At 38.4% G+C, this 24341-nt stretch overlaps 1 protein-coding gene across 1 annotated transcript in view; it reads right to left on the bottom strand.

Moving 5' to 3' along the window:
* The window catches only part of SERPINI1 (serpin family I member 1), a 69220-nt gene that overhangs the window by 20843 nt on the left and 24036 nt on the right, over positions 1–24341 (bottom strand). Inside the window, exons 2-5 of the mRNA XM_081234870.1 lie at positions 5945–6212; positions 4315–4545; positions 2469–2663; positions 788–992 (exon numbers count right to left, since the gene is read on the bottom strand). Coding sequence (XP_081090996.1) covers positions 788–992; positions 2469–2663; positions 4315–4545; positions 5945–6194 — 881 coding nt within the window. The 5' untranslated portion in view covers positions 6195–6212. The remainder of the gene's footprint in view (positions 1–787; positions 993–2468; positions 2664–4314; positions 4546–5944; positions 6213–24341) is intronic.

Raw genomic sequence — 24341 nt, 5'->3', positions numbered from 1 at the left:
GCAAAGTGAGGGTTAACTGCTCCATCACGTGGTTCATGGAAGGTTTCCTAGAAGAACTGGTGCCAGACCTGTACCCTGAAGGCTAAGTAAATAATATCTGGCAAACGTACGTGAGGAGGGCATTTTAGGCCAATGCAAAAACATACATAAAGACCCTGAGGCATAAAAGGGCATATGGTGTCTGTGGCATAACTACAAGCACAGGGATAGTATCTACTACAAAAAATTGAACGTGGTGAGTGGCCAGAAATAGGGTCGAGGAAGTGGACGGTAGTCAGAACATCAAGGCCCTGCATGGATTTTTATTCTTTCAGCCACAGGGAGAATTTTAAGCTTCTTCCTGCTTGTTTATGGTTGCATCTTGGCACCTAGCCCATGACTTGCTTGCATTTCTTCCAACAAAGTAGAAGATTATTTTTTCTCCAGCTATTATCAATTTAAATATTAATGAAATACAGAAGACTGTAGATGCAAATGATATTCAGAGGCAATCTATTGAAAAATCTTCTAAAATGAAGCTAAGAATATTGATTCATATCTGAAACTAGGTCTTGATAAGTAGTATAGAATGATCAATGAGTCAGCCTATGTCTCTGGGCAGGACTGAATGAGTATGAAAGAATACTTTTTAAAAGATGGAGGAGGTGGAGGAAGAGAAGGAAGAGGAGGAGGAAGAGAGCAACACAAGACAAAATTCAACATCAGTGGCAAGAATTTCTCTGCGTCAGAACCTTCATTGATACCCTCCCTCCATGCTATCAGAGGGAGTCACACAGGAACCTCTCACCTGGGGAGGTACACTTCCACTTTTTGCTTCTTCACAGAGTTTGCCCATTCTTCAATCAGCTGTGCTTTGACCAATGGCTCCAGAGTGGCCAGTGGAACTTCCTGTCTGGACAAGACCAGCATCATACTTATCTCATCCCCCTCATAGGGTATTTCCAGGACTTGGTAGATACCACCAGCTTCATTGGAGCCATCACTAAATTCCCCTAAAAAGAACAGAAAGGTGATAAAAGGCCCCTATCAAGGCTTAAATAAAATGTTTACATTTGTTATAACTTTCTTCCAAAATAGTGTGTAGAATATAAAAAATTCAGGCATCTGAGAAGAAGAGGATTTATTTTAAAGTAAGCCCTGAAATTCAAGTGAATCCTCAGCCCTACAGAATTTATTTTATTTTAGGATCCCCAGAATTGTTTCACATTTGTTCTCTAGACTTACTTTTTTATTTATTTTTAAATGAGATATCTCAAATGAATATATTTTAAGGATATCATTAAAAAAATGAAAAGTCATGATTAGAAAAATAAAGCCCTGGATCCAAGTTGGATGTAAATCACATTTACCAATATCCACCTGATTTCTAAGAAGGGAAAAACTGACCACATAATACCTGGTACTCTATTATTACCGCAGCTAAAAGTTTTGAGGCCAAGGTAGCACAGCCAAAATGAAATCTACTTCATTCGGCAGTAGTTATCTAGAGCTTTTGTGGTGATTAAAATCTCCAAATTAGATAATTAGGTAAATTAGGTAATTGGCTTCGTGTTCTATGAACTTAGCTAAATTGACCAGGCTTTCATTAAAAAAAAAAAAAAAAAAAAGTCTTTAAAACAAATGGTCCTGCCACTACTTTAAAATTTCCCCCATTTTCAAAACAAATGTAATGCTTTTGTTCTGAATATTTTCATTTAACTGATCTAGGTTCTTTAGATGTCACATTAAACATTTTGGTTCTCAAATAAATAGGTATTTCCCTTTCTTATTTTGACTGTTAATTTGATTAACTGTGATTATAATATTTTAATTTTACTGTGTACCTTTAAATAGAATAAAATATTAGTTCTAACATATACTTAGCTTGCAATTACATTTCTGCTTATGACAATAAATAATTATAGTTCAGTATGGTATGGGGAAAGGATTAGCACCCTAAACTTCTGAAAAGGCCAATGAAATATCCCTGAAAATAATGCCAAGGATGCTGACTTGTATCGCAAATTATAGACTCTCAGTAAGTGAAACTATGAATGAATAATTATGCCTGACTAAACATAAACAAGTCTGAAGGCAAAATTTTAAAGGAATGCTTATAATTCAAAAAGTGATGAGGTGTCCAAATCAAGAGCTGGGTGGAACCTATGGCTCACTGAAAACCACCCCAAAGCGAATGACTTTCTGGAGTGACTCAGAACATTCTTACACAGGTCAGATATTTTCACATAAATAAAGCCACTCTGTAGGTGTAATCAACTTTATAAATTAAGAAACATATTGGAAAACTATCAAAACATATAATATTCACTCAGGATCTAATTAGAGGCCTTTGAAAATAGGGCCAAGAAAATTGAATTGTAGCCCAAACCAGATTGTTGAGAAATCTGAGTAACGAATATTTCATGTTTTTTCTTAGAAGTTTGTTGATATACTGCAAGAAGAGAGAAATAAAAGCCAAACTGTCTTACCATAATAAAATTCTCCTTGTTGATACATCATTGGAATTTGGACTTCACTTTCATCATCTTTAGTGAAGGAAAAAGTTCTGGTATTTTCAGGTCTAAATTGTGACTTCCAATTCCCTTTGAAATAGACAGCATTGATGAGGGCCAGATGAGTGACGGCATCAAAATCCCTTGGGGATACCAAATCTTTCAACAGACCTATTCAGGAAAAAATGAATGGATGAAAATTCATATTAAATTTGAAGGTGAAAGGAAACCAAAAGATTATCAAACTACCATCCAATACAGTGCTTGAGGTGAACTTTATATCATTATAAAATTTACAATAAAAATTAAAAGTATCTAACTTTCAAAGGAAAAAATGTTACACACACACACACACACACACACACACATACTTACAGACTAAAGGCATCTAAAATACCCTTATACACCACCTAAAATAACACTAACTAGTAGCATCTTGACATTTGCACAAACTACAGAACCACATACAACAGAATCTCAGGCTTCACTACTTTCTAGTTGCAATGATACATGTAAAACTCTTAACACAGAGTAAGCATTCAATAGATATTTCTAAGTTTATTCTTGAACAATGTACATGATTAAAATGTCATCCAATTCAAACTTTTCCCCCATGTACATTGGATATCTATCAGAGATGACAACTGCTTTTGATTAGGTGAAAAGAGATGAGTAAAAGCCAATTTAACTAATGATACCTTATTTTTTATCACTTATAATGTTCCTTTCTAAATCCATTTTGAAAGACATTGGGACTTTATTAATGGCTGAAATTGTTTAAGAAGAGTTTGGAAATAAACAGCTTTCAATAATCCAATCTAATGCAGCTGAATTATTATCCTTAATTTATTCTTTGAATGTTAAAAAATAACCATGTTTATATTACATTTTAATAGTTAGAAAAGATAGGACCAACATTCACTCTGTGTTCTCTCATTTTATTAGTCATAGCACTTCTTTAGGTACTTAAGAAGGTGCCTCAGCATTTTGGGGAATATAGGACAAAGGGTATGGGATGAGGGTCTTTTGTTGTTGTTGTCCCAGCATAAAATGTATTAGATTAACATTATTTTTGGAGTTTTGACAACATGAAATAATTAATTTAAGGAACAGCCATAGTAATCTACTTTCAATTTGGTCTCATTTTTTTTATCCTAATTTCAATTATTTTGTTGGTAAAATCAGAAAATAAAATGGTAAAATATGAAACATTTGGAGAGCTTAAATGCATTTTAAAAATATGATTTAGAATTAAAATTTGAAACAAATGCATCCTTTTCTAATTCCTCTCCAGATATTTTATTTGGGCTTAAAATGGGCTGCTCTTTTTTTTAAAGGAATCCTGTATAAATTTTTTGATTAGCAGTCAAGTTCTGTGGTTGAAAAGCCAACAAATATCTTTAAACTCTCTTACTCTATTTTTATCATATTGTTAAGAGAACCAGCAACTGTGATTCTAACTAGTATCTAACTTATTAAATGGTCAGCTCAAGCAAAATTCCATACAGTAGTTAAGATTACTACTATTCAGATGAAACTCACCAACTGGAGAGCACAGATTTCATATTAATTTATCAGTGCCAATATTCTATACATGCCAAAAGAATTAACTTCTTTCTCAAATGTTTATTCATAAACAATCCTTCTAAAATAGGCTGTAATCTATTAGTAGATACTCAACTAAATGCAATAATTTAGTTGATACTCAACTAAATGCAATCTAACCTTCAAAATGTAAAAGGAACAAGGGGACAAATAATTTCAGAAGTAAAAGGGAGTTAAAACTAAGCTATTAGAGAAAGAAAGGAACCAAATGACTTACTATTTGTGTTATTCTCCACCCACTTATTGATATGGTTGGCCACAGCTACATTTTGACCGAAGTCCACATGACTGACTTCTGCGTTAAAGTACTTTTTTATCATTTGCAAAAACTCATCATTGATATGAAATCCATTTTGCACAAAGAGGGAATTGGCAATTTTCATCACATACTGACTCTCTTCAGCAGTCACCATGTGAGAAAGATGCTTCAAGAAAGAAAATTCTTCACCTGCAAAATGACAAAAGATAAGTTTATTAGTGGAACAAACACAGTGAAAGATCCTGGAGAGTGGAGGAGCACGAAAACACAGCAAGGGGGATTAATAGAATAGAGGCCCAAAGGAAAAGCACTGGCTTATTCCCCACACTGACATGGTAAGGAGGTTCCAATATTTGTGCTGTTTCTAGATGTTCAAATTAACTTTTTGCAGTTTAGTATTATCAACTGATACTATTTTCATTTTAATTGACTTTCTTGGTAAAATCTATAAAGTAGAGATACTTGGATTGTTTTCTTTCAAAGTACTTAGGTTACTTTAATTAAATGAGTCTTATTTTATGATGATCAGAAATAATCTGTTTCTGTTATCGAGTTTAATTTTCTAGTTTAAAAATCAAAATATTCCTTTAAATTTTACTTTAAGTAGACTTTTTTTTAACCTTACAACTAGAAAATCCAATTGAAATTGTTTTAGTTCTCAACTTTTTAATGAGTTAATTCACATGTATATTAGAAACGTTAAAATAGAAATTATACATCATTGAAAAGTGATTACAAAATACATTTTGGCTAGAAATTTTCTCCAGTACAAAAATTTTTCATGATAATACAACATTCAAAAAAAACCTCTTGGGACTTCCCTGGTGGCGCAGTGGTTAAGAATCTGCCTGTCAATTCAGGGGACACAGGTTCGAGCCCTGGTCCAGGAAGATCCCACATGCTGCGGAGCAACTAAGCCCGTGCACCACAACTACTGAGCCTGCGCTCTAGAGCTCGTGAGCCACAACTACTGAGCCCATGTGCCACAGCTACTGAAGCCCGCACGCCTAGAGCCCGTGCTCTGTAACGAGAAGCCACCACAATGAGAAGCCCGCTTACCGCAACTAGAGAAAGCCTGTGTGCAGCAACGAAGACTCAATGCAGCCAAAAGTAAATAAATAAAATAAATAAATTTATAAAAAAAATTCTTGGGTGCCATTTAAATAATGAAGGTACTGTTGATTTTAAGTAAAAATTTCTGATATTCTTAGAGAACAATGTTTTTTTTTATAGCACTCATCACAGTTATAATTTCTCATTTATTTATGTGATAATTGATTAATATATGCCCTCCCTCTAAACTGGAAACTCCAACAGAGCAAGAACCATGTTTGCTTTTGTTTATCACAGTGAGGTTTGTTTAAACAATAATAATAAAAGATACAATTTCCTTGGATTAACTCAGCCAGGGATACAGCTAGGAGCTAAGAACTTTCTTGGGTTTCCTAATGGTTCTCTTACCCATATCACCTCAGTGAGACCTCTTTCTCACTCTTCGTAAATACTGCTGCCTCAGGCATGAGGCAACATAACTGAGTTGAATGTTAATGTCAAACCATCTTGAGAAATTAAATCTAAGCACACTTACCATTTTTCAGGCTATCATATCCCATTGAATGACGGATTTCTTTCAGGGTAGACCCTTGGGCCCCAAGTTCCATCATTCCCATTGCAAGGGTGACACTCAGTGGAGAGAAGAGAATATTTTCATCTTCTCCAGTGGCTCGAAGATGGTTATACATATTCACTGACAACTCAGCAATGGTTTCATCAGTGAAAGTGGTCCCTAATGCCAAACTTTGCAGAACCAGCAAAGAGAAGAGTCCGAGGAAAGCCATGTTGGAATAGTTTCAAGCCTGGAGAACAATATTTTACATATTAATTATTAATTACCTCAGTGAAAGGGAGTGAAAGGTAAAAAAAAAATAATTTCATGGCAAAGTTGTAAAACAAAAGTTTTTAAACATATGCAGTGTTAGTGTCTCTATAGCAAAAAGCCCATTAAAGGATTTGTTGGAAGATCCTATTAAGTTAATTAATAGTCAGATGAGCGAATAACACTGCTAAGTCCTGAGGATACTCCCAAGAACAAGATAGCCCTGGTCTCACCTTCATGGGGCTGAGGATATATAGATATATATTCAACAATGTTTGGTGAGGCTAATTTATCAATTTTCATAGCCTCATCATGCATATTTCAGTCATGACTTTGAAACAATTCACTCTAGCATACACTAAACTACACAGGCACAGGGCAATTAAAATGAAACCCAAAAGGTATTCATAGGGTTTAGGAAGAATTAGTGAAGTTAGGCATTTGAAAATGCCCCTTTACCCATTTACTACAATTTATGAAATTAATGTACCATGCAACTGGGTCACCAACTAGTGGGGAGAGGTCAGACACACATCTGCCAGGAGCCCCAGTTTATTCAGCCCAGGCTGCAGAACCCACAGGAAGTGGTAACCCAGAGAAAAAGCAGATTCGGCACATCCTTGTGTGGTTTTCCTTATTTATTTGTTCCCTAGCAGGCTGCTGCCCTCAGTGACCATCTCTGCGCAGGGAGACGCCTCCCTCTTACAACAATGTCCTTTCATTCTTAGACTTACGTGACCATTTCAGCTTACACCAATACTCCAGTGATTGTATTTAAATGACTGTTTCTAAATATCAAGCTCATCTGGTACTTGATCCGTGTTCTCTTGGGAAGAGAAAGCAGTGTCAGTGCCGAGATATCTCAGAATAATATTCCTGCCTTTTGGCACACCAGCATTCCACACGCTTTGTCTCCCCACAAACAGTCTGACTGGCACACATTGGGGACAGGATTCCCTCTTTCCTTGCATTCTTACACTTTGTCACTTTAGGCATCTGAAAGGTAAACTGCTGATTCAAACAGTTAAGCAGCTTCCTTGTTCCTGATCTTTAAAAAAAAAACCATCATTAAAACAACAGGTAGGGCTTCCCTGGTGGCGCAGTGGTTGAGAGTACGCATGCCGATGCAGGGGACGCGGGTTCGTGCCCCGGTCCGGGAAGATCCCACATGCTGCGGAGCGGCTGGGCCCGTGAGCCATGGCCGCTGAGCCTGAGCGTCCGGAGCCTGTGCTCCGCAACGGGAGAGGCCACAGCAGTGAGGGGCCCGTGTACCGCAAAAAAAAAAAAAAAAAAAAAAAAAAAAAAACAGGTAAATGGGCATCATCAGAAAATCTACAAACAACAAATGCTGGAGAGGGTGTGGAGAAAAGGGAACCCTCTTGCACTGTTGGTGGGAATGTAAATTGATACAGCCACTATGGAGAACAGTATGGAGGTTCCTTAAAAATCTAAAAATAGAATTACCATATGACCCAGCAATCCCACTACTGGGCAAATACCCAGAGAAAACCATAATTCAAGAAGGTACATGGGGCTCCCCTGGTGGCACAGTGGTTGAGAGTCCACCTGCCAATGCAGGGGACACGGGTTCATGCCCCGGTCCGGGAAGATCCCACATGCCATGGAGCGGCTGGGCCTGTGAGCCATGGCCACTGAGCCTGCGCATCCGGAGCCTGTGCTCCACAACAGGAGCGGCCACAACAGTGAGAGGCCCACGTACCGCAAAAAAAAAAAAAAAAGAAGATACATGTACCACAATATTCATTGCAGCACTATTTACAATAGTCAGGTCATGGAAGCAACTTAAGAGTCCATTGACAGACGAATGGATAAAGAAGATGTGGTACATATATACAATGGAATATTACTCAGCCATAAAAAGGAACGAAATTGAGTCATTTGTTGAGATGTGGATGGATCTAAAGACTGTCATACAGAGTGAAGTCAGAAAGAGAAAAACAAATGTTGTATTTTAACATATATATGTGGAGCCTAGAAAATGGTACAGATGAACCGGTTTGCAAGGCGGAAATAGAGACACAGATGTAGAGAACAAATGTATGGACACCAAGCGGGGAAAGTGGCTGGGGTGGGGTGGGGGTGGTGGGATGAATTGGGAGATTGAGATTGATATGTATACACTAATATGTATAAAATGGATAACTAATAAGAACCTGCTGTATAAAAAAATAAAATTCAAAAATTCAAAAAAAAACAGGTAAAGTGATATTGAGCAAACATTTGGAAAATTGTATTTTGTTAGTATGAAGCATTAACAGTCCCCACTACTCAGTTAACAGAGTGCACACATGTTTAACCTAAGAGCAGCATGTTTCCTACAGGATTTTGAGTCAGACTGTCCCAATCAGCCCTGTAATATTTCTGATTCCAATTTCAGAGAACTTTGCCTGATCAGTTTGCAAGTCCTTCACATTTTCGGGTTCAGTTTCAGGTATCAGTTTTTTGTCTGAGAAGTTCCAAGTTCCCCTGTATCCTGCCCCCCACTTTTGTATTAAGGTTTAAATAATTCTTGCATGTTTAGGAAGGTAAAGCTCAACCTATATGTAAATATGAACTCTCACAACCCACGCTGTGAGAAGGCTGAGAATAGCTACTGGCGGGAGATGAAGTATGTTGCTGCAGAACAGAGTCTGCAGTGCAGGCAGCATTGGGACAGAAGCCAGATGCCAGAGCACAGCTGTCCTGTGGGTCCGCTGGCTTAGGCCATTGATGGGAGGCTGCTGTGCCATTCTCTCTTCCTCTGTCCTCTCCAGGGAAAGTTAAGTGGAAGAAATGAGTTTTCTCTCTCTCTCTCGTTTCAGATGGAAGAAATATAGCACGTGCTCTTCTAAGTTGAAAGAGAACTTAAAACATATCCGGGGGCTTCCCGGGTGGCGCAGTGGTTGAGAGTCCGCCTGCCGATGCAGGGGACACGGGTTCGTGCCCCGGTCCGGGAAGATCCCACATGCCGCGGAGTGGCTGGGGCCGTGAGCCATGGCCACTGAGCCTGCGCGTCTGGAGACTGTGCTCCACAACTAGAGAGGCCACAACAGTGAGAGGCCCGCATACCGCAAAAAACAACAAAAAATATCCTGTATTTAATACTTAAGATGTAATAGTGTTTAGGGGAACTCTGAAATCCAAGTCTGGTTCAAAAGCTCCTGCTCTTCATCATGACACTATACTGCTATCTGACGTGCCATCTTCACTCTACCAAGCAAAGACCCATTGCTTTCATTTAATGTTATCTAGTACAAGACCAAGAAATTAAACTCACTGTATGATAGTAGTATCTGTCATTCAATAACACAACTATTGTGAAACCACTGCATTTAACATGAGGATTACATTTTAAGCTAATAAAAAGATTACATTCATATAAAACAAAAACCTATTGCCAACCAATAAGCATCTCAGAAAGTAAGACCAAGTCTATTGTGTTTATAGGCGTTTTTATTTATGTATGTACCATGAGATAATAATAATAGCTGGCGTATGATGTATGACCTGTGACAAGTCATGTGCATTCTTTCAGTCTTGGCGCCATTCATGAGATGAAGATACCAATCCCTACTCTGCACAATTATTAAAGAAATAAAGGAGATAGTGTGTGTGTCTGAAGCACTCACTTTAAGCTACAGGTTATACTAATAAAGGACATTATCATTAAAAAATATGTTTTCTAGGTTTGTATACTTGCTAATTCAAGCAAGAGGCTATAGAGTCAAAATGAGTATTTTATGATTCCTGTTGGCCCATGGAATGTAGCACCATTACCCATTCACTCAGCCAAAACTGATAGAGGTATCATGAAGATACCAAAATTTATAAGGACAGGCTCTTGTCTTTAGGGCACTTACATCATCGTGCAGCAGGGCATGATCCATTACAGTGGTTCTTATCTTTTTAAGAAAAGAGATGCTTTTAAGAATCAGGTGAAGGGTAAATCATCTCCTCAAGAAATGCACACATGTGGAACAGAACATTACATTCACTGGCCAGGATATTTGCTGGCCTCGGGTTAGGAACCCCTGGTCTACAGCAGATGGTCCAATGCAGAAAGAAGAAGTGTTTGATGGACCCGCAGCTCTGCAACATTGCCTTACTGGGGGAAAGAGATGTCAAAACCACTCATGTCTCTTTCAAGCTTCTAGAGGATTCCTGGAAAGAACACCCGTATGTTTGTGAGACAGGGCTCTTCCCAGGGCAGCAAGCAGCAGGACACTGAGTCATATTGGGAAACTCCTTAATAAAGATTTAAAGAACTGTGCTCTGGAAACACACATTTGATCTATGGTTAAGTGGTCTTTCCTTCTTTCGAAGACAAGATTTACCATGTGCAAGCAAAATGACCTCTGCCAGTCTGATGCAGCCTTTTTGATCCCACCTACTCCACCCCTGGCCCTGGCCCCCTTCACCTCTGCCGCCACAGACTCCTCCTTATGAGTGGTTTTTTTAAAAAATATTTATTTATTTAATTTTGGCTGCGTTGGGTCTTCGTTGCTGCACTTGGGATTTCTCCAGTTGCGGTGGGCGGGGGCTACTCTTCGTTGTGGTGCACGGGCTTCTCATTGCGGTGGCTGCTTCCCTTGTTGCGGGCTTCAGTAGTTGTGGCTCGAGGGCTCTAGAGCGCAGGCTCAGTAGTTGTGGTGCACGGGCTTAGCTGCTCTGTGGCATGTGGGATCTTCCCAGACCAGGGCTCGAACCCGTGTCCCCTGCACTGACAGGCGGATTCTTAGCCACTGCGCCACCAGGGAAGTCCATGAGTGTTTTTTTGTTTTGTCTTTTTCAGAGGAGAGCGGAAGATTTCCTATTCCCCTTCTAAGCACAGGCATCCTCCATGGACCTATCCCTGGCCCTCTCCTCTGTAATGCTCTCCTTGCTGCTGCCCCTGTGAACTTCTCTCAAAACAAAAATGTGCTTCAACTATTATCCCTATTCATACTATTCCCAAATAAGTAAAATTCTAGCTCCGGCTTTATTTTTTATCTTCATTTCCGACGTGCATTGCAAACTGTTCTTGCGATATTTAGTCTTTTACTCTTGCCAGCACTTTAAATTCAAGGTGGCTCAAATAAGAATCTCTGTCTTATCAATCACACCCACTCTTTTTTATTTCCTTAAAACATCAAAGTCTTTGACTCTTCCCCATCTCTTTCCCCCTTATGTTCAATGAACGTCAACCCTTATTCCATACCGCATCCCTGACACTTCTCCTAGCCATCGTCCATGGCCATTGCCATGGTCATGGTGGCAGTTCTTCCTCTTAATGCATTCCCAAGGACTCCATCAATGACTCTCAGCCATTCTCTGAAATCTAACATTTGCATATCCTCCAGATGAACTGTCTTGATATGCTCTTATGAACAGATATTCTTATATTTACAAAACCTTAGGCTTGCCCTTATGCCTGGAGACTAAAGCCCCAAATCTTGAACATAACCCACTGCACTGTGTTCCAGCATTTCTTTCTACCCACCACTCTCCTTCCTGGATGCTGCAGTTCTAGCCAGAATCCCTTTTGCAATACATATCCCAGAATTTCCCTCTCCTGTTGCTGGCTTGTGGAGTTTTCTTGCTGGAACTGCTTCAACATGGTTCCATATGTTCAAATCCTAACCACTCCTCAAGGTTCTGCTCCACTTCCTTTTCTTTTATGAATACCCTCCTAGCTCTTCAGTTAAAACAACTATTTCCGCCTTTTTTGAAATCTTGGCATATTTTATCTCTACCTCTCCAATAGCATGTACTACTGTTGCCTTCTATTACAGATAATTCCGTACATGTGTCATCTCGTCTCCTAAGCTTTTTCTTTCTTTTTTTTTTTTTTTGCGGTATGCGGGCCTCTCACTGTTGTGGCCTCTCCCGTTGTGGAGCACAGGCTCCGGACGTGCAGGCTCAGCAGCCATGGCTCACAGGCCCAGCCGCTCTGTGGCATGTGGGATTTTCCCTGACTGGGGCATGAACCCGTGTCCCCTGCATCAGCAGGCGGATTCTCAACCACTGCGCCACCAGGGAAGCCCCTCCTAAGCTTTTTGAAGGCACAAATGGAAGTGCATCCATCTTTTTTTTTTAATTAATTAATTTAATTTATTTATTTTTGGCTACATTGGGTCTTTGTTGCTGTGCACAGGCTTTCTCTAGTTGTGGCGAGCGGGGGCTACTCTTTGTTGTGGTGCGAAGGCTTCTCATTGCGGTGGCTTCTCTTGTTTCGGAGCACGGGCTCTAGGAATGTGGGCTCAGTAGTTGTGGCATGTGGGCTCAGTAGTTGTGGCTCGTGGGCTCTAGAGCACAGGCTCAGTAGTTGTGGTGCACGGGCTTAGTTGCTCCACCGCATGTGGGATCTTCCCGGACCAGGGCTCAAACCCGTGTCCCTGCATTGGCAGGCAGATTCTTAACCACTGTGCCACCAGGGAAGCCCCTGCATTCATCTTTTATATCTTAGGATATGTAATGCATTACACATAGTAGGTGCCCAATAAATATTTGTTGAATGAATACAGCATGAGATATAAAGGCCCACACAGGGCCTCCCTGGTGGCGCAGTGGTTGAGAGTCCGCCTGCCGATGCAGGGGATACGGGTTCGTGCCCCGGTCTGGGAGGATCCCATATGCCGCGGAGCGGCTGGGCCCGTGAGCCATGGCCGCTGAGCCTGCGCATCCGGAGCCTGTGCTCCGCAACGGGAGAGGCCACAACAGTGAGAGGCCCGCGTACCGCAAAAAAAAAAAAAAAAAAAAAAAAAAAAAAAAGGCCCACACAGCTGCATTAGAAGGAACAGCAAGAGGGGCTGCTGCTTCTAAATTCTCCAGGCTAATTTAATTTGAGCCCACAGGTAGTAGCTCATTTCCATTTTTTATTCCCTTGATAATGTGTTTCCTTATTGAGTATGAGACTGTCTTTCCAGCCTGACAAAGTGGCACTGTCACCAATGTTGGCATAATGCAATGACTGGACATGGGATGCGTGTATACAAACAAGTATACCACCTTGAAAAATTGCAAAAGGTGATACCCAAATGTTACTGTATTAACATCCATCTACAAAATGCCAGGGCCCCACCGTTAATCATAATAATCAACGCATTCTAAAATATGTTACTCTCACATGGAACATTACTTTGTAGATTCATTACTTTCAAGCTACTGAATAAAATGCCTTTACATAAAAGCAAGTGGCTGCAGTACCAGACTAGTAGTAGACTGTGCTGTTGTGCTAGAAAAGGCAAAGGCAGCTGAGCTGTGAATAAACCACATTCATTCTTGCAATTCTCCTCCCATTGCCAGTAGTAAGGTAGGTTATGGGCATGTGTATGTGAGTATCCTGCTTCAGAAAACACTTCATTGAAACAGGTCGGAGAACTAAATCTTCTGGTAATCGAGGTATGAGGAATCACAGAACTAAAGCTAGAACAGTAAAAAAAGATAGTTTTTTTTAACTTCCTTAGTAGTTAGTCTTATTTATAGAGAGGCTGATTATTCATATATGAAACATTTCTTTTTAGATAACCCAATTATTTGAAATTTTTAAAAAAACGGTTTCATAATTTTGAGTAGAGAAAACAAGGGAGGTGCTCTTTAGAAGGTGAGACGAATAGCTGAAGAAGGTCCTTTCTTCAGCAAGAAACAGCCATGGGAAATAACTAAGGAGAAATGCCTAATGCGAAGAACACTGTCTTAAAGCCCTCTGGCCTATTAATTCTCAGATTTTTGCATGTAAAGGACTTGTAATGTTTTAACTGAGGGAACCAATATAGGGTTGCTAAATTTTTATTTTACCAAGTAAATATATTGGGATGGGGGCAAAAAAAATTAACAAGAATAATGACTCTTACAATCACATGAAAGAATGAACACATCGATACCATGAAAGATTGAACACATCAGTCACATAAAAGAGTGAACGTTTCAACATGAAAATAAGACAGTCATTTAAAGTGGATATATTTGAATTCATGAAAGTTTTTTTGTTTGTTTGTTTTTTCCCTCATGGGTAGGCACTGAGTGTTTGGAAATCACTATCTAATTTTGGTTAGTAGTAGCTCACTTGATGAAATTTGGAACAAGTTGAAGTTTCCAGGTCTGTGTTTCCTGATTTATTAAGAGAAAGTGTTAACCTAGATCAGCAGCAAAGAAGCTGGGAAATTTTTCAAAGACTTGTCACATACAAAAAAAAAAAAAATCATTACCTTGTGAAACAATATGTATTTAAGCAACCTATAATTTAGCAAATTTCCTCAACTGTAACATTCACGGTGTTCCTCCCCACCCCCAATTTTACCTTTTCTGAAATTGGAGTAAGTCTTATAATCATGTCCAGCTGGCCCTCAGACAGAGAGGCAAATTGTGAGACTGTTCCCATTGCCTGTATAAGTGTCATAGCCTGGAAAAGTGTGAACTTTAGGCTATTTGTCTATCCTTATTCTCTCAGCTGACTTATTTCCACTGATGCTGGCTCCCATAATTAGTTTTTTGCTTCAACTTGGATCTAGAATTATCAGGACCATACTATGATGGCAGTACTTAAAAGAAAGAGGACCACATACAGGGATGAGAACAGAAAGGAGAATGTAACCTACTGTAAGTGATGCAAGCATTCATTACTAGAGAAATGAACCAACTGATTTTCTTGTAAAACAAAAACCAGATTTTTTTCTAAAGCACCCAAGAACAGAAGACACATGCAAGAGTTAATTTGCACTAGTAGATAAATCTTTTGTCCTTGGGATATATACAAAGAACTGTCTGTTGGATCCCAAGCAGTACAATTAAAGGCAGAAGAATTTGCCAGATTTCTCAGGATAAATCATAGTGTTTTCAAAGCAAGAAAAGGTGAATTACCTATGCATGCTTTGTGAAGGACTATTGTTCAGGCGCTAAGCTGTCAAAAACTTGCTGTTAACTTTCAAAATTAGCTGTATACGTACATGGGTATGGACTAATCAAAGAATCAAATGGAAGTGTAGAGAACACATCACTATTCTTTGAAATGCCTTAAGATTACATTTTCAATCACAACAGCACTAAAAAATTTTGATCAGAAAATACATTATGAAAAGTATAATGTCATATGCATGATAAATGATGGCCCAATGTAATTCAGAAGAAAGATAGGAAGACTTAGATTTAAACTCTGATTATTAAGGGAATAATATGCTATGGTATGAATAAATATATTCCATTGTGCTATTTTTAAAAAGAAGTGTACACTTTTTTCCTTTTAAAATGTTCTTTGTCCTAAAAAAGGTGTTATTAAATTGAGATGTGTCTTAAAGCCAAGAGGTCAGAAACAAGGAAATAAGAGAAACAAAGAGGTTTAATTCTATAATTGCAACATCTATGAAATTTTGATGTAAATGATTTAATCTTCTCATCTTTTTCTTTCTTTTGCTTCTCCCTTCAGCTATTCAGCCCACTGTGACCCTTTTCAATAGTCTCTTAACTTAGAGTTTTCAATAAGATACATCTTTATGTTCTTTTTCCTGTTCTACTGAATCAAGCAAAAAAGAAAGCTCATCAAGTATCTCTCAAACAAGGAGAAAATGGCCAGGCAAATTAAAGAAGCAGAACTAGGGAGAGAGTAACGTATAAAGATTTCTACCCTAAAACAATTATAAAAGGCTTGGAAATGGACCAAGATGATTACTGGGTGTCTTCAATGAAAAACTATACATTACCTAGAAATACTGTTCCAAGTTATCTGACTATGGGTTTGGGCCCTTCATAGTCTTTGAACAATTTTACAATTCTCTAAATTGCAGAGAATTGATAGTGATGCAAATGTCTATAAGAATGCACAGTGTACATGGATGGTGGGATGCAACTGATTATTGTCCTGTGGATATTGACCAGTTTTGCACCTATTAAGCAAACATATTTCAGTATTCCTGACAGACTTACATATTCATCTGCTTTCTGGAGTCTCTTGTGAATTGTTTGTAACATCTTACTGTATCTCTCACTAATTAATGGGCTAAATAAAATCTTTGACATCTGTTCATTTTATATTTGTATTAAAATCAAGACTATAACCTTTTAAAAAATAATTTTCCTTTAATTTTTTAAATCAAAGTTAGAAAATTTTCTTTTAAAAATGTTTATTTTCATGGGATACCTCAATAATCAGAATAGGAAAAAACTGCAATATTCGCCTTTTCTTAATCACTGAATATTCCTTAATTATTGGTTGAATTAGTATTGTACCAGTGGTATCCCAAAGTGATTTGGTAGAATTCTGTGGCTTGGAATTACTGATCATATAGCAGCCAGTGCTGAGCTGGCTCTGCTATAGGTTTAAAGTTCTTGAGTATTTTGCATGTATCCAAGAGGTAGATTAGGGCTGGAAGAGTCTATGGCAGGCTGCTCATTTAGGGACTAACTCGTCCTAGAAATGTGGAGAAATAATTAAAGGAAGCTATGGTGCCAAAACTTCCCAGAATTTATAAAGTGCTTTGGTATATATTAATATAATTAATATATAGTCCTCAGGCTAATTGGAATGAAGATGAACAGTAACTGAGAAGATTGCCTTTCTTTGGCAGTACCGAAGGCTTCCAAGGAGTTTTTGAGTTTTTCCCAGTAACCTCCCTGGGCCACATCATCTATCTCGTAGGAGACAGGGGCTATAAACCTTCAAGAATATTTCACAACAAAAATAGCCTCTTGGGAAATTGTTTTGACTCAATAAATAAGTGCTGGATAAATAAATCTCTGGCCAAAACTTTTCCTACCTTAGGCCATAAGAAATTCTAAAATTAAAATCCAAAATACTTGATTACTCTGTATCCTTCGGAAAGTTAGAAAAATGTGGTCCAACAGAACTCTCTGCGGTGATAAAAATATTACATATGTGTTCTTGTCCATAAAGTAGCCATTTGACACTAGTAACTATTGGGTTTTGTAATGTGACTAATGCAACTGAGGAACAAGAATTTTACTTTTATTAAATTTTAGTTAATTTCAACAGCCACATGTGGCTAGTGGTTACCATATTTGAAAGTACAGAGCTAGAAGTAGGCTAAACAGATTTAGTCTTCAATAACATTGATTCCTGACCATAGTACAAGTGTTTCAATCAAAAACAGAAAATTAGTAGCATGAACCTCACAAAACGCATCTCTTTTTAAAAACATACTTTCTTTGAGAGATCTCAACTGATAAGTAGGCTCCTTTTGGAATTCCAAAGGCATTTGGTTACTGCTGGTGACTGCTGAGGAAAACAAAGTCAATGCCAGCAAGAACCAGTGAGCTGGCAGGTCCTTAGCCCTCCTGGAACTATGATTTGGGCTCTCCATTAAATGGTAATGAATGATTCTGCTTGGCACAGCTAGGGGAGACTTCGTACTGGCCAGTGAATGACTTCCTTTGGAATATACTGTCAGGAAAGCTAAACAAGTGACACACAAGCCCTTAGGCAAAATTCAGTGAACAGTTTCAGAGAGACAGGTTAAAAAGTCATCATCTAGCAAGGTCATGCATGGCCCAAGGCCATTTTGGAACTAAGCCATACATTAATGGTCTTAGCTTACCCATTAATGTTTTAAGAAATCCCTCTGCTTGCTCTCTTCCCTGGCCTGAAGGTTTAGCTGTTTACAAGACTGTATGTTTCTGCTGGAAACACCTTGTCCAGCCCCTCATTTTATAGATGAGGAAGGGAAGTCATTTATATGGAACATCTTCTTGTACACAAAGGATATTTAATGAGCTACTATGGATGTTTTAAAAAAAGCCAAAAACTTCAAATGTGAATACAGAATTTCATTCACTCGTACGATAAATATTTATCCTTGACAACTAGTTACTAGGGATGTAGAGGAGAACAGGGTGACGCAAGAGATGCCTTTGGGGTGTTCTCCTTCATGTGTTAGGTCTACATTGTTCAAAGAGATATTCAACTTTTTATTCAGAGCTTCAAAAATATTTGATTTTCTAATTTTTCAGTATTAAAATGTGGCTTGTGTAATAAAGTTTTTAAAAGTTGGATGTGTCCCTAAAAATCTAAAAATACCCAGATGTAAGGTTGCTTCTCAATTATTTTGCCAGTGGAGGGAGTAGTAGCCTGACTCATCTTGCAGTCATTCACTAACACTTGAGCACACCCTGAAAGGCTGAGAAATGAGGTAAAAAATGCAGAGAAGTTATTTGGTGCACCAACCTAAGGAAAAAATTCTCACAGAAAGACTTTCAGAGCACTCGAAGCCAGTTTTAAGCTTGTCTTGATAATTACAGTCAGAAGTGTTAATACACTGTTGTAATGTGATGATATCCTAATAAAGGACAGTAGTGGTTAGGGCTCCTGGCCAGACACATCAAAGTATCTCAGATACTAGGTATTTATATTTGTATTTTTATTAAATTATATTTGGGTTATAATTACAGTGTTTCTGTTTCTCCTTCCTCCCTGCCTCCCTCCCTCCCTCTCTCTCTTTCTTTTTCCTTCTTTCTTTCCTTTTCAGATTCTCTGTCTCTCCCCACTATAATGCAGCCCTCACGGCTGTTGTTATTTTGCTGCTTTAGCTTTACCCTCTTGCCTTGTTTTATAAGATTGTGTGTGAGGGTTTGGGGACATCTAAACTCTCCTGAGGCGAAATGCATACGTTCGCTTTGCCTCAGTGTCTGTTAAGGCCACACAAATATACTTCCTTATCTTGGCTAATAACTATAACATTACCAAGATCTGCTTGCTCTTTTAGTAAGATGGTTTAGGCTTATGGGATTCTGACACCAAGGTGAATAATGAAGGATATTAGTATTATATCGAATCCTGTGAAATTGCCTTTTTTTTTTTTTTTGCGGTACGTGAGCCTCTCACTATTGTGGCCTCTCCCATTGCGGAGCACAGGCTCCGGACGCACAGGCTCAGTGGCCATGGCTCACGGGCCCAGCCGCTCCGCAGCATGTGGTATCTTCCCGGACCGGGGCACAAACCCGTGTCCCCTGCATCGGCAGGCAGACTCTCAACCACTGCACCACCAGGGAAGCCCGAAATTGCCATTTTTGTAAGTCAAAGTGGTCAGATATCAGCAACTTCATATGCTTCAACCTACTCCTTACTGAGCATCTATTGTGCGCCAGGCTGATGATTAGAACATTCATAGGCTGCTTTGTTACTTAATATTTCACAGTTGCTTCACTGTTTTGAGAGCTCACAATATCTCATATTTTTTAAATGCATCCTATTTAAGAAATCTGGAAAAAAAATTATGATTTTGTCTTAGAATCCTTTTCTCTTCACCTTGTGCTAGAAACACTAGAAACTGACAGAAGGAACTCTCCAACGGATACAAAACACCAACCTAAATTAAGTGTCTCTTTCTTTAAAAGAAAAAATACAAAATCCTCATGGCTCATATTTTCTGTACCCTGTGGAAATTAAGTTACATACATTCCTTTTTAAATGGTCTCTTGCTGGACTACAGACTGTGGGGAAAGTGAAAGCGAGAAAGAACATGTCAAAAAATAATTTCACTACTTTGTTTTTTAATACTCTTATAAGCTTAAAGTACAAAATTTTCCTGATATTGACTAACATTGTATTAATGCTGCTTGAAAGTATCCACCTGTTAACTCTATTTATAAACCTGCCACACTGTAATAGGGGATTTCTAACAGTACTTTGGTTTCCTCTTCCTGATCATCACTGTGAATGACTGAAAAAGCAACTTGTAATTTTTATTGCTGAGTGTGGGCAAACAAGTAAAACATAAGTATGTAGATATAAAGGGCTCTACGAAAGTATTCTGGTACACTTCTCTGTGATATTCAGAAAAATATTTACAATATAGTAACAGCTTTAGGAAGTGTGTAGAAAGATGAATCAAGGAAATCAGCCAATGTAACTGTTGTATAGACAAAAATAAAAATAAAAATAAAGGAAGCTAGTGTACTTCTTCTCCACAAGGCAGAGTTAAACTACTTCAAATGGGGTTTCCCTAGTGGCGCAGTGGTTGAGAGTCCGCCTGTTGATGCAGGGGACACGGGTTCGTGCCCCGGTCCGGGAAGATCCCACATGCCGCGGAGCGGCTGGGCCCGTGAGCCACGGCCGCTGAGCTTGCGCGTCCGGAGCCTGTGCTCCGCAACAGGAGAGGCCACAACAGTGAGAGGCCCGTGTACCGCAAAAAAAAAAAAAAAAAAAAAAAAAAAAAAAAAAAAACTACTCCAAATGGTAATCAACCTCTCTTCTTTTCAGAGCTCTGTAGAGATATAGGTTTAATTGGTTTCTTCTGAATGTCTTCCAAATTTAATAGTCCTCACTGATAGGAAATGGTCCCCATCAAGCTCCTTGCATAGCACCTTAAGGCTTTTCCCATTACTGGACAGGTAAGATGGGAAGGATTTCTCATGGGTCTTATATCGTGAGCACCAGCGCTCACTGCCCCGACCTGTTAGGGTGCAGCTCTCTTCCTCTGAGTTAACTACTGAAGAATCCAGAAGAGTCTGGTGAAATGCAGGCAAGGATACTGGCTTTTCACTTTGTTAACTTGTGGGCTGCCTCTTACATGTCTTAAGCATTGTCAAAAGTTAAAGCTAGTTGTGTCAGAGAAATTTCAGAGTATATTTTTATGACTCCAAGATATGTGTCAGAGTCTATCTTGCAGATGAGACTTGTCTATATGTAAATTGGAATAAAATGAAATCACTCTCTCAACTTAGCTTTTTTAAAAAATTCACATAATTGGCCTTGCAAAGAATGACTGAATGATGGGCATCCTGAGCCTCATAGATTTTACACTGTAACAGAGCTTTAGAACTATAATTTTAAATATACAGTTTTACAGCCCCAGTGAGAAAAACAATGAGAGGCAAAGCTCAACTTGAGACAAGTGCATGGGAGGCCACCCAAATAGAATGGGATATGTTGCCTGCTTTCTCACTTCTAGGATTGCTTGAGAGTCTACATATGACTGGTTGGGAGCTTGAAGACTAGGTTCAAGGTAATAAAGTTCACAAATATGATAGGGGGCTTCCCTGGTGGCGCAGTGGTTGAGAGTCCGCCTGCCGATGCAGCGGACACGGGTTCGTGCCCTGGTCTGGGAAGAACCCACATGCCGCAGAGGCTGGGCCCGTGAGCCATGGCCGCTGAGCCTGCGCGTCTGGAGCCTGTGCTCCGCTATGGGAGAGGCCACAACAGTGAGAGGCCCGTGGACCACAAAAAAAAAAAAAAAAGGAATATGATAGGAATATTTAAGTTTCAAAATGAAAAGGAAAATTATTCCCATAAAATACATCCTTTGACCTCAGTGTTCTCCCCAGGGACCAATTAATTCATGGAATTCTAGAGCTGAAATAATAACATAATGGACCAGGCATCTGGACATAATACAAATTATTGCTAATCCTCATAACAAGCTGGAAGGTAGGTGAAGGTAACCCCATTTTGTAGATTAAGAAACTGAAACCTAGTAAGTTTAAGATATTTTTACCATGTTCATAAGTTTACTAAGGAATAGAAAAGGGATCTGAACTTTTGCCTGAAGGCTTCAAATCCCTTGCTAATTTTACTGTGCCATGCTGTCCGTGTTGGGCAGGAATTCCCTCTACAAGACTGACTCTGCTTGAATTCTGTGTGCCAAATAATGCTACAACAGGCTTTAAACATAATGTATGTTAATTGGGATCTTAACCTGTTATATAATACATTACAATACTTAAATTTTTTAAGCTAAAAAAATTAAATAGGTAAAACATTCACAGAGTACAAACTCAAAAGGTTTGAAGAGTCATAGAGTGAAGATTCTCTTTCCCACACTCTCTTGTCCCTTAGTCAGCCAATTTCTCTTGGTGGAACCAACGAATGTTATCTTCCAGAAGTATGTTATGTATATTCAGTATATGTATTTCCCATTTTCTTACGGAACATAACATAATATACACATGCTGGTTTGCAACTTCATTTTTTCATTTAGCAACATATCCTGGAAAATATTTCTCATCATTACATAAAGAACTTCCTAATATTTTCTTTTACCAGCTTCAAAGCATTTCACTGTATGGGCATGTTATAATTTACTTAATTAGTCTCCTACCAATGGGAATTTAGATTATTGCAATCTTTTGCTATTACAAATAATGAGGCAATGAGTAATTTCAGAAATACATCATTTCACAGGTGTGCAATTATCTCTGCAGGATAAATTCCTAGAAGTTAAGTTGCTAGGTCACAAGACACATGTACTCGTAATTGTGATAAATGTTGCCAAACTGCTCTTCTTAGAGGTTATATCATTAAAAATCCTAGGAATATGCTCATAAAGAAACAAGGAAGGTATACACTAAAGAAAAACTGAAACGTCGCTGAGAAATAGATGAAAAAAGAATAGATTATTTAATCTCCTACGCAGTATTCTTCCTAAAATAAGGACAGATGAACATGTTAAACAACACCGTGGGGGTGTAATTGACAAGATCCTGATGGCGGGAAACTCCATAGGACAACTGATTCAGTTTCAAAAAATAAAATGTAGAAATAAAGGGCAGTGGGAGGCAGGGAGGCAGATGGCTTTAAAAAGATTTAGACAACTAGAGAAAGCCTAAAAGCAGCAACGAAGACCCAATGCAGCCAAAAATAAAATAAATAAAATAAATTCTTAAAAAATAAATAAAAAATAAAGTTTATATAGAAAAAATTAGAAAGCAAGAATGGCAAGAAAAACTATGAGGAAAAAAGAACAGTGATGAGATACTAAAATGTATTAAAAAGCTATAATAATTAGAATAGGGATGGTGAGAAATATAATTTGGTATATGATAGAACTTAGCATGTCAAATCAGTGGGGTAAGAGAGATTATTCGGTAAGTGATAACTGGTGTTAGGAGAACAGAATTTCCAGGTATTAAAAAATAAAGAAGATGAATATTCTAATTTATTATTTTGAATCAAGATAAGTTCCAGGTGGACCAAACTTTAAAAGTGAAAACTGAAACTTGAAAATTCCAGTGAGAAATCATGGGAATTTTAAAACATACATTCATAAGTAAAAATATATATATGCATATATGTGGTTCATACATACAAACATATACATGTGTATATATATACATATGTATACATTATATATGTATAGGTTGCATATATTTATATTGTACTATTATTTGTATACTTTATACATATATATACATATATGTATTATACACACATGTATTATACACACAGTGTTGAAATAGAGAAGGCCTAAGTGTGACAAAGACCCAGGAGCCCTTAAAGAAAAGATTAATAAATTTTACTAAATAAAGATAAAAATCTGCACAGCAAAAGCCATATGAGAAAAGTCAAAAGACAAGTGACAAACTGAAAAATCTTAAATTACAGACTAAGGCAGGGGTCCCCAACCTCCGGTCCACGGCCTGTTAGGAACCGGGCTGCACAGCAGGAGGTGAGTAGCGGCAAGAGAGCGAAGCTTCATCTGCCGCTCCCCATCACTCCCCATCGCTCACATTACTGCCTGAACCATCCCCCCCACCCCCATGGAAAAATTGTCTTCCACAAAATCGGTCCCTGGTGCCAAAAATGTTGGGCACCGCTGGACTAAGGGATAAGTTCTCTGTTCTGTACAAGACCTCTGTAAATCAATAAACCCAACAAAAATCCTATAGAAAAATAGGCAAAGGATATGAATAGACATGTTACCAAAAGAATGTTAAACAGCTCTTAAACACATAAAAATATGGTCAGACTTACTTATCAGATTGATAAAAGTAATATTAAGGCCTAAACTATGCAGATATAACAATAAGGCCTTAAAGTCTTAGGACCACTTACTACAGGCACATTTCTTATGAAGACCAGGGTATTAATGTAGTGCCCACTGTTAGATATTCATGATGATGACCTTGAACCATCTCAAAAATGTTAATTTATTCTGTTTGGTAGATTCTAGAGGGTTACAAATAACATACAGTTAGGTAAACTACCATAAGGCATCTGAAACAAAATACTGGGATATTTACTAGGGTACATTTCAATTGTCTTTTTCTAGACACACAGGAAAACAAATTCTTCCTTGGATACAGCTAACTATGATATTACTGTAGGTTTAAAGACAAATAATAGGGAGTTCCTTGGTGGCCTAGTGGTTAGGATTCTGGGCATTCACTGCTGTGGCCTGGGTTCAAT

The sequence above is a fragment of the Mesoplodon bidens genome, assembly GCF_964165515.1.
Source record: "Mesoplodon bidens genome assembly, chromosome: 5".
NCBI classification, from domain to species: domain Eukaryota; kingdom Metazoa; phylum Chordata; class Mammalia; order Artiodactyla; family Ziphiidae; genus Mesoplodon; species Mesoplodon bidens.
The sequence above is the reverse complement of the archived record's forward strand: the minus strand, read 5'-3'. Positions and strand labels throughout refer to the sequence as shown.